The sequence below is a fragment of the Lithobates pipiens genome, unplaced genomic scaffold (assembly GCF_037356315.1).
Source record: "Lithobates pipiens isolate NorthernLeopardFrog02 unplaced genomic scaffold, aLitPip1_a1.2 Scaffold_16, whole genome shotgun sequence".
In the NCBI taxonomy this organism is placed as follows: Eukaryota; Metazoa; Chordata; class Amphibia; order Anura; family Ranidae; genus Lithobates; species Lithobates pipiens.
Window position 1 is genome coordinate 655211265 of NW_027507748.1, and position 12010 is coordinate 655223274.

The 12010-nt window shown below is 42.2% G+C and overlaps 1 protein-coding gene across 1 annotated transcript in view; it reads right to left on the bottom strand.

The window, feature by feature from the left end:
- Positions 1-12010, bottom strand: part of ARHGAP42 (Rho GTPase activating protein 42) — a 531185-nt gene that overhangs the window by 290342 nt on the left and 228833 nt on the right. Inside the window, exon 3 of the mRNA XM_077484403.1 lies at positions 11748-11809. Coding sequence (XP_077340529.1) covers positions 11748-11809 — 62 coding nt within the window. The remainder of the gene's footprint in view (positions 1-11747; positions 11810-12010) is intronic.

The following is a 12010-nucleotide window of genomic DNA, read 5'->3' on the forward strand; positions in this document are numbered from 1 at the left end:
GATATAAAAAGATATCCAATGAATTCCAATCAGCAGTGTTCAAACTCTAATCAAGAATTGGAAAATTAGGGGTTCTGTTGAAACCAAACCACAGTCAGGTAGACCAACTAAAATTTCAGCCACAGCTGCCAGGAAAATTGTTCAGGATGCGAAGAAAAACCTACAAATAAGTTCAGGTGAAATACAGGACTCCCTGAAAACATGTGGTGTGGCTGTTTCAAGATGCACAATAATGAGGCACTTGAAGAAAGATGGGCTGCATGGCCGAGTCGTCAGAAGAAAGCCATTACTACGCAAATGCCACAAAGTATCCTGCTTACAATACTCCAAACAGCACAGAGACAAGCCTCAAACCTTCTGGCACAAAGTCATTTGGAGTGATGAGACCAAAATGTAGCTTTTTGGCCACAACCATAAACGCTACATTTGGAGAGGAGTCAACAAGGCCTATGATGAAAGGTACACCATTCCTACTGTAAAACACCGAGGTGGATCGCTTATGTTTTGCGGATGTGTGAGCTACAAAGGCACAGGAAATTTGGTCAAAATTGATGGCAAGATGAATGCAGTATGTTATCAAAAAATACTAAAGGAACATTTACATTCATCAGCCAGGAAGCTGCTCATGGGACGTACTTGGACATTCCAACATGACAATGATCCAAAACACAAGGCCAAGTCAACCTGTCATTTGCTACAGCAGAATAAAGTGAAGGTTCTGGAGTGGCCATCTCAGTCTCCTGACCTCAATATCATTGAGCCACTCTGGGGAGATCTCAAACGTGCCGTTCATGCAAGACAGCCCAAGAATTTACAGGAACTGGAGGCTTTTTGCCAAGAGGAATGGGCAGCTTTACCATCTGAGAAGATAAAGAGCCTCATCCACAAATATCACAAAAGACTTCAAGCTGTCATTGATGTTAAAGGGGGCAATACATGGTATGAAGAACTTTTGATCAGGATCATTTGGGTGGTTTCCGCTGCCATTATGATTTAAAAAGAGTAAACACAGTTGTTTGATAATAAATGGCTTCAGCCAAACACTAACCATGAGTGAAAGAAAAGTTTTTGTGTTATCATTCATATTCTCTGAAAAATGACCAAGAAATCATAAATTCTGCCAGGGTATGTAAACTTATGAGCACAACTGTACAGAGCTATGAGGCTCAAGGCACAAGAAGTCTGCTGCTGTTTTGCGGGAGGAATGTCAGGCAAAATGCAGATTTTCCAGAGTAATGTTTAGGCACAATGAACATTTCCAGATGAGCCCTATACAATAGGAAATCTTTACTTTTTGAGTTCAGGTCCACTGTAAATGCACATTAATGTGCAATTCATATCAAAAGAACTCTCCATGTGGGTAAGTGGTTATGGCTTATTTATGCTTATTCTGTCACAAACAATAAGGAGTGATTTGTGTATTTCCCTGTCGGACTGATGCGATGATGCTGCAATAATTTTTAACATTTTCAAGACCTAACACTCAGGTTTCCTATTACGCCAATGTTATTTCTATCAATTAACCTCTGATTGTATATATAAGACATGGCAGCACCATTGACATACTGGTGATACAGGAATAGTTGCCTGGTGGAATACAGTTGCTTACAAAGGATGCACCTTTAGCACTGTCACTTCTTTAACACCTTTGCCAGCAATTAGAAGCTGAGGCTTTTTCTCAGTGATGCTATAGCCAGCCTGGTTATCTGTTAATTAGACAATTAAACTGTTTACATCTACTCTGTTTCCTGCAGAGATCTGCCTGTCTATCAATATAAAAAAAAAAAAATCAGAATGGCTTCATTCCTGTGGGGAGTTGCCACCACTTGTCCTGGCCAAAGCCTGTCCCTAATAAAAGTCAGTTCCTTAAAATCTAGAGGATTTTTTCTCCCAATCTGAGATACAAAAAGAGGTTACCTATGTGATAAGGGATACTCATTTGAGTATTTACAATCTATTGTTGAGGAGGTCTCCAGAGTTGATCAGGGCTCCTTATTAGTCCCCAAGGAGAAAGTGGGATCATCAAGTATCAATAATTTTGGTTGGGCCTTTATTAGGTCCTTTTCAGACCAATATGTGAAATTTAAAAGACTGATTTTCAAATATTGGGACATTATTAAAAATGATAGTATTTTAGGCTTACATGTGTCAGATAAACCCCTGGTTATATTCCAGAAGGGCTATACACTATGAGATAAAATTGCTCCCAACTTGGTAAACCTGTTAAACTTGCCCATTTTGAAAATTTGAAAGGATTTATTCCTTCCAGCCGTGTAGCTTCCAAAATAGTCCAATTAAATAGTGTACAGAGTAATATATTTTTCCTCGCAGGTTACCCAGAGGAGATACTAGATCAATACTTTTATGACCTGATCTATTAAGGGAGATGTTTAACTCCTTGAGTGCCCGTGCAGACTGCAATTTGTGGGCAGGACCTCACGAACACTCCAGGTCAGAATAGGTGAACATCTAACATTGTACAGTCTTTCTAGACAGTTTTCAGTATGTTACAAGGATCTGTCCCAATTGAAGGTTGTTGCCATAGATAAAACATGTTCCTAACTGGCGAGGAAGTAATGTAATCAGGGAGATTTACAAACAGGAGACTCGCTGGGTTTATGAATTGAGATCCTACACTCCCCACGGTTTTAACGTGCAGTGGAATCTCAATTGTTTTATTAATAACAGTGGAGGACTCCCTCTGCCATGAGTTTATTCTGGGTCTTTGATCCTATTCCTTTTTATTTTTTTAGACATTTTTTAATGGATTTGTGTAATCTTCCTATCTTCATAATTTTTTATGTATGTGAATTTTTAAAAGCACAGGTTTTGTTAATAGGTTTGTTTCTATCTCTGTGGAAATCTTTTAGAGCTTTTGGTGGAGATCACTTCTGTAGGAGGAGGTACTAATGTGGTGCTGTGTTGCCCATTTCATAGCGCTACCGATTCCAGAATATAACATGTGAGACGTTGCGTAGTGACTCCTTCCCCTGATGATATGGGTTGTCACAAAACCGGTTTGGCGGAGTTCAGCTTGTGACGTCACTACACACGCCACCGCTGGGAAGATAATGTTGGATTGTGATGTTTGTGAGCTCCGCATACTAAGCTCTAGCGAGCAGGGCCCTCTGATTCCTCCTGCATTGAATTTTCTTGTAACTGTACTGTCTGCCCTCATATTGTAAAGCGCAAACTGTTGGAGCAATATAAATCCTGAATAATAATAATAAATAAAAAATATACTGTGTAAGATATTGGGCCATAACATGGTATATATACAGTGGTGTGAAAAAGTGTTTGCCCCCTTCCTCATTTCCTGTTCCTTTGCATGTTTGTCACACTTAAGTGTTTCGGAACATCAAACCAATTTAAACAATAGTCAAGGACAACACAAGTAAACACAAAATGCAATTTGTAAATGAAGGTGTTTATTATTAAAGGTGAAAAAAAATCCAAACCATCATGGCCCTGTGTGAAAAAGTGATTGCCCCCCTTGTTAAAACATACTATAACTGTGGTTGTCCACACCTGAGTTCAATTTCTCTAGCCACACCCAGGCCTGATTATTGCCACACCTGTTCACAATCAAGGCATCACTTAAATAGGAGCTGCTTGACACAGTAAGGTCCACCAGAAGATCCTTAAAAGCTACACATCATGCCGAGACCCAAAGAAATTCAGGAACAATTGAGAAAGAAAGTAATTGAGATCTATCAGTCTGGAAAGGGTTATAAAGCCATTTCCAAAGCTTTGGGAATCCAGCGAACCACAGTGAGAGCCATTATCCACAAATGGCGAGGACATGGAACAGTGGTGAACCTTCCCAGGAGTGGCCGGCCGCCCAAAATTACCCCAAGAGCGCAGCGACGACTCATCCAAGAGGTCACAAAAGACCCCACAACAACGTCCAAGGAACTGCAGGCCTCACTTGCCTCAGTTAAGGTCAGCGTTCATGCCTCCACCATCAGGAAAAGACTGGGCAAAAATGGCCTGCATGGCAGAGTTCCAAGGAGAAAACCACTGCTGAGCAAAAAGAACATCAAAGCTCGTCTCAATTTCTCCACAACACATCTTGATGATCCCCAAGACTTTTGGGACAACATTCTGTGGACCGATGAGACAAAAGTGGAACTCTTTGGAAGGTGTGTGTCCAAGTATATCTGGCGTAGAAGGAACACTGCATTTCATAAAAAGAACATTATACCAACAGTAAAATATGGTGGTGGTAGTGTGATGGTCTGGGGCTGTTTTGCTGCTTCATGACCTGGAAGACTTGCCGTGATAAAAGGAACTATGAATTCTGCTGTCTACCAAGAGATCCTGAAGGAGAATGTCCGACCATCTGTTCGTGTACTCAAGCTGAAACGAACTTGGGTTCTGCAGCAGGACAATGATCCTAAACACACCAGCAAGTCCACCACCGAATGGCTGAAGAAAAACAAAATGAAGACTTTGGAGTGGCCTAGCCAAAGTCCTGACCTGAATCCTATTGAGATGTTGTGGTATGACCTTAAAAAGGCCGTTCATGCTCGAAAACCCTCTAATGTAACTGAATTAGGACAATTCTGCAAAGATGAGTGGGCCAAAATTCCTCCAGGACGCTGTAAAAGCCTCATTGCACGTTATCGCAAACGCTTGGTTGCAGTTGTTGCTGCTAAGGGTGGCCCAACCAGTTATTAGGTTTAGGGGGGCAATCACTTTTTCACACAGGGCCATGATGGTTTGGATTTTTTTTCACCTTTAATAATAAACACCTTCATTTACAAATTGCATTTTGTGTTTACTTGTGTTGTCCTTGACTATTGTTTAAATTGGTTTGATGTTCCGAAACACTTAAGTGTGACAAACATGCAAAGGAACAGGAAATGAGGAAGGGGGCAAACACTTTTTCACACCACTGTATATGTTTTTTATTTTGGAATGCCATTGACATCTTCTTTGTTGTGTTAGCGGTGGAGAGAGGAGATGTTCCGGGGTCATCCTAAACTGTTACTGATTGCTGTCCTGGAGGGTTATTGGAAACCTATGCTGTGCTTTTATAATGTGGAGGTTAACTGGTAAGCACTCTCTGTTGGTGGTGGTGATCACTGAGCAACCCTTAGCAATCTTCAAAGCAACAGAGGGATGGTTTTGGAAGGACTCTTTTGCACTTTATATATTATACTTTAATTTATACATTTATATATATATATATATTATATTATACTATAATTTATAAATTTATGAACTTGCTGATTAAGTATATTTCATTGTGGTCTCAAGAGCACTTTATTTAGTAATTATTGCACTCAAAGCTTTAGTGTGAATCAGTTACCGTATAATTTATGTTCTATTCATTATTTGTTGATTTATGAGGTTAAGCACATTTTGCATCTTAGCATGGTAATTTAAAGAGACAGTGCACCAGTTATTGTTTATTTACATATATTGTATTCAGGTATAATGGGGGCCGCAGTCTAATGGCACGACACTGAGCGCATATTTTTTTGGGTGGTTTGAAATCACACTGCCTTACCAGCTTTATGCAAGTCTGTACAGGAAACTAAACCGGAGTTGCTTATTCAAACATTGTTCCATTAGGTTCCTTTTTTATATTTTTGTTAACTAATTTATTAATATATCCTGACAACTTGTACAGTCCCTGCCACACAAAATTTAGCATTGCAGTACAGATCTTCATCAATCTTATCTGTAAGTTTTAATCCAAAAGTTCATCCAAAAATTGATATTTTAATTTCTGGGAGAGTTAAATCACCCTTTAGTGATATTTCAGGGACACCTCTAGCAAGATTCTCCAATATAGTTTATTAGTCTGCTCCTCAAAGATTAAGATCTTACCTAGGATCTCCAGCGCAGAGATCGTACCACTGTTGTCCTTGAAAAATGACTATCGGTCATATACTGAAAACGTAGAGACTATTTACTTACACTGCCCATAACAGTTAATGGTGAGAAACTACAAGCGTTTTTTTCCATAGTGACAAGAAAAAATTATAGGTGAAGAAAAATTCTTATCTGATCAAACAAAATTCTAACTGTTATTGTGGTCCTCCTTCAGGAAAAATCATATTTATTGTATCACACATTTGCCAGGAAAAGTTTCATCTAGAATTAGAACTTTAGTCCTCATGGATATGGTATAGGCATGTATGAAAAACCAAGCAAAGCAAAGGTTTCTGTGTGTATTCAAAACTGGATTTATAAGTAAATTCTAGTGTGTGTGTGTGTGTGTCTAAATAAATATATTGTACATCCTCTACTACGCCATGGCTTGGCGAATATGTAATGGAGGGGAATTAATTAAAACTGGGATAGTTGTGCAAGGAAATCAACCAGTTTGTTAAGTTAAAGTGATTGTAAAGTCTTGTTATTTTTAACTAAATAAAAAAACATACTTACCTGCCCTGCTGCAGTGAATTTGGTCAGAGCAGCCCGGTCCTTCCTTTTTTTGTTCCTCTTTGGCTCCCCTGGCCCCTCCCTCCTGTTAAGTTCCCCCACAGCAAACAGCTTGCTATGGGGGCACCAGAGCCCAGCCACAGCTCCTTGTGTCCATTCAGACATGGAGCCCTGGTCCCTGCCCCATATCTCTCCTCATGGGCAACACAGCTCCTCATTGGCTGACTGATTTTGATTTACAGCAGTGGGAGCCAATGGTGCCACACTGCTGTCTAAGCCAATGAGGAGGGGAGTCCCGGGCAACCAAGACAATCCTGCAACATCGCTGGATTGAAATGGACCTCAGGTAAGTATTAGGGGGGCTGAGGGGGGCTGCTGCACACAGAAGGCATTAAGATAAAAAAAAACCTTCTGCCTTTACAATCACTTTAACCACTTCCCAACCAGCGCACGACGATGTACGTCGACAGAATGGCACGGGCAGGCATATTGGCGTACATGTACGTCCAATCTTCAATGCCGCCCTGCCATCGGGAGCGCGCCGCCGGTGGCGCGCTCCCGCGCCGGTCGGGACCCCCGTGAGTCCGGTCGCGGGACCCACGGACTCGATCGCCGCGGGCATCCCAGCGATCGTCTCACAGGACGGCTGAATGGAGGAAATGCCGTGTAAACAGCATTTCTCCATTCTGCCTAGCAACTAGTGACGCTGATCTCTGCTCCATGTGATTGGAGCAGAGATCAGTGTTCACTAAATGAAAGCCCAACCCCCCCACAGTTAGTAACACACCCCTAGGAACACTTAACCCCTACACTGCCACCCACTGGTTAACCCCTTCACTGCCAGTGTCATTTACACAGGAATCACTAGCAGTGATTACTGTATAAATGACAATGGTCCCAAAAATGTGTCAAAAATGTCTGATGGGTCCCCCACAATGTCGCAGTCACAATAAAAATCGCTGATCGCCGCCATTACTAGTAAAAAAATAAATAATAAAAAATTATTAATAAAAATGCTATAAAACTATCCCTATTTTGTAAACGCTATAACTTTTGCGCAAACCAATCAATAATCGCTTATTGCGATTTTTTTTACCAAAAATATGTAGAAGAATATGTATCGGCCTAAACTGAGGGAAAAAAATGTTTTTTTATATTTTTTGGGGGATATTTATTATAACAAAAAGTAAAAAATAATGTGTTTTTTTTTCAAAATTGTCGCTCTATTTTTATTTATAGCGCAAAAAATAAAAACCGCAGGGGTGATCAAATACCACCAAAAGAAAGCTCTATTTGTGGGGAAAAAAGGACGTCAATTTTGTTTGGGAGCCAGGTCGCACGACCGCGCAATTGTCAGTTAAAGCGACGCAGTGCCGAATCGCAAAAAGTGGTCTGGTCTTTGACCAGCAAAATGGTCCGGTCTGAAAGTGGTTAAGCTTTGAAAATCATGCCTCTTTCACAAGGGCATATTTAAGCTACACATGTGCGAAGGGCCATGTTTGCCCGCTCAGGAAGCACAGGTGTTCCCATTCATGTCAACTGGGATGCAGCGGCTGCACGGACACAGCCGCTACTCCCAATTTTCCATCCATATATGTATGTGCAGGTGCATGTCCCTCAACTCATATTTTCTGCGTTTGGGGACACGTACTCGCACCCAAACAGATGATAAATTGGGAGCAACGGCTGTATCCTTGCAGCTACTGTGTCTACTGTACCTAATTGACATGAATGGTACTGCCTGAACAAGGATGGCCAGGACACCTGCACATCACAAGTGGGCATACATGGCCCGTCACACAGGTGATTGCTTAAAGTGGATGTAAACCCTCACATATACTCAGTGAGGTGGCTGGCCTCAGGTGATGCACAAAGATAAAACAAATCCTTCTATATAAGTTGTACTTGTTTATTTGCAGTAGTCTTCCCCCTACATCAGGGGTCTCAAACTGGCGGCTCTTCAGCTGTTGCAAAATGACATCATACCTCTGCCTGTGGGAGTCATGCTTGTAATTGTCAGCCTTGCAATGCCTGATGGGACTTGTAGTTTCGCAACAGCTGGAGGGCTGCCAGTGTAAGACCCCTGCCCTACATCTATTCAAAGATCAGAATTTAAACAGGATTTCTCAGGTTTCACCAGTGAGGGGAGGTCTGAGAGCTGATTGGAGGGAAGAGACACCCCTCCCTCCTCACAGTACACAGGAACAGAACTGAGGCTGTCAATCTGCTGGAGGTCCGTCCCCTGTCACCATTTTTTCTCTTGGTGTCAGGAAAACTTGTCAGAAGTGACTCTTGCTGACAGCAGAGGAACAAGGCAGGAGGCATAAATGACACTTAGTGCTCTGGATTGAGAACACACTATAGAGGGATATGGTGTGCAACACAAGTTTCGGCCAAAATCCGTCGGAAAAAATCCAACGGATTTTGTGGTCGGAATGTTCGACCGTGTGTATGGGGCATAAGAGTTACCTTCAGCTATGTAGTAAAACAGCCTGACAAATTGAAAATGTTTAGGCTTGACCTCATATTACCGTATTTTTATCTCCATAAGATGCACTTGACCATAAGGCACATCTAGGTTTTAGAGGTTGAAAACAAGAAAAAAAAATATTCTGAGCCAAATGGTGTACTAAAATATTTTCCAGTGCCCATGAAATGCAGAGTGACCATTACCATAGAAAATGCAGAGTGACCATTACCATAGAAAGTATTGGCAGGGTATTGGCTGGGTATGGAAGAGTATTGGCTGGGTATGACAGAGTATTGGCAGGGTATGGCAGAGTATGGCAGAGTATTGGCAGGGTATGGCAGAGTATGGCAGAGTATTGGCAAGGTATGGCAGAGTATTGGCAGAGTATTGGCAGGGTATGGCAAAGTATGGCAGAGTATTGGCAGGGTATTGCAGAGTATTGGGTGGACTGACCCTACAAACATTTATGAATGTTTCATATAAAGAAGCTGTTTAATTCCAGTATTACTGTTTTGAGATTTACTGGCACCATATGTTGAGTTTTTAAGAGAACAATAAACAAAGGAAGTGATAGGACGGCAAGGGAAGTAGCCTGACCACAACTAACATGACTTATAAGAAACCCTGTAGGTGTGAAGAAGTGGTATGTGCAAGTTTCATAATGACTTAGAGAGGTGCATATATGAGCGGTGGGGTAGCCATGTTTTTTAACCACTTACTTACTAGATGCTAAATTAAAGCATTGTGGGATTTCATTTCTCTTTACAGGGCTGTGATGGGTTGGAAAGGTGTTAGTGCAGGAAATGTGGGTTTTCAGTGGAGTCCAGCACAAAATCCAAGAGCTTTAAGCCTTTAAATGCTTCTTTTTCTAAAACAGTGGTCTCCAAACGGTGGCCCTTTGCTAGCCTTTATCCGGCCCCTGGGGCACTATTCCTCTCACTGATGCCAACAGTGGGGCAGTATTATTTCAATTGACACTAATGATAGGGCACTAAAACTCCCATGGACACCAACAATGAGGCACTATTCCTTCCACTGATATAAATGCTGGGGTGCTAGTACTCCTCCTACTGACCACAAACCCTGAGGCAATGTTTATTCTCGCTGATGCTGGGCCCGGGACATTTTCTACCCTCACTAGCCCTCTTAAAGTCTGAAAGACAGTAAACTGGCCCCTTGTTTGAAGAGTTTGGAGAGTCCTGTTCTAAAATAACAAACATGTTGTACTTACCTGCTCTGTGCAATGACTGTGCACTGAGCAGCCCTGAACCTCCTCTTCTGGGGTCCACCGCCAAAGTTCTTGGCTCCTCCAATGGCTCCCGCTGCTGGCTCTGTGAGCACAAAGAGAGGAAAGAGCCGCTGCAGACGGGCATAGCTCTGATATGAGATAGGACTCAGGTAAGTATAAAAGGGGTGATACAAACACTGGGGCATGTTTTACCTTAATCAAGGAAAGAATTAGGGTAAAAAATGTCTACCACTTCAAAAGTCCAACCGCGTGTACAGGGCATTAGAGTGAACGCATCTAGACGTGGCTAAGTGTCTAGGTTTTAATCCAGTTATCCGGTTAAAGCATTACAAGCTTCAAGAAATTGGCCCTAAATGCATCTGAGTGCATTTATTTTGATGCCTTAGGCTGGGTTCCCACTGTCAGGATTTAGTGACTCAGGGCTGGAAGACTCATCCTGACAGCTTTTCTTGTGCCTCCCCCTGTTCTCTGGAACATTGGAGAATGTTCTAGAAAAAGTGGGTGGAAGCTAGGAGGGGCCTAATATTTATGAGGACCTCAGCCAATACCCAGTAAAGGCCTGGCAGGGAACAGGCCTCCTCATAAAAAGGCATGAGCCATGCCAGCAGCGGAGTTGGGTGGAAGATGGAGATAAAGTGCTGAGGAAGCTGTCAGTGGCTCTTGAGGGTGCCCCCTAGTGTAGAGGGGGCTTAAGCCTGAGGCTCGGGTGCTGGAAGACTCCTTCTAAAACACACAGAGGGGACCCTTCATGGAGGCATGGGAGCAAGTGAGAGGACAGCGAGAGCAGGTCAGCATGTCTGGGAGAGCTCCTGAGGAAGAGTCAGCCAGATAGGCTTATGAGTGTCAGTTTGGAGGACTGTGGAGAATTAGGCTGGATTCACACCTATTTTAATGCTTTTTGCATTTTGCATATTTGCACTGCAGCCCATTTAACATGGTTTCCTATGGAACACTTTCTGTAGTGCAAATCTGCAAAATGAAAAAAGCACTGAAAATGCATAGGTGTGAATGCAACATTAGCCTGGAGGGTTAGTGAGGGAGGCAACTGCAGCAAGGGGGGTTGGCAGGGCCTGAAGAGGTGGTGCTGGGATTAGTGACCACACAGAGGAAGTGCTTGGAAAGTGGGAGCTGTGTCACCCAATCCTTCAAGTATAGGGGCTGCAAGTCCTTGCCTGTAATGATTCTTTGCTACAAAATTACTACAGGGTCACATAGCTGGGTTCTGCAAGCAAGTATGTGCTGGAGGAAGAAGTGGAGTTGTATATAGACTGTATACAGGAAGAATGTCCCTGAAGTTTTGCTGAAGTCAAATGGACATCCCATATCCTTCCATCCCTATCCAAGTTACTACCCTCAATAAACCAAAAAAACAAAGTCACAGACTTCTCTGAATCTCGAACAACTTTGGAAATTTTGGTGTGCCTGGCTGCGCAGGGTGGGGGATCCCAGTTACTTGCAGGTCCTAAAGTGGTGCGCTACACAAATGTTAAACAAATATGATTTTCTGTTTGAATACAGTTGTCTTTTAAGGACCAAAACCAATAGCAAAGTTAATAAATGACTGGTTGCCATGGGTCACAGTATATTTAAACAGTATCAGTACAATCTCTGGGTATGATGCAATGCTCTTACCAATCTTCTCCTTTCTTCCTCCACCGTAATGAGTAGGCGAGCAAACTCTTTCAGAGACTGAGCTGGAAGAAAGGAAAGAAAGTTAAGTGCATCTATTCATTAGCTGGTAAAACAAGATTTGTAATAAAAGTATAATCTGAAAAACATGACTTCATACATTAGTTTGATTTAAGGATCAGGATCACAGGCAGCCATACAGAGCAACCTAGCATCCCATAGCAGATTAAGAACTAGGAGATACCACAATCTCTGTGCTGTATACA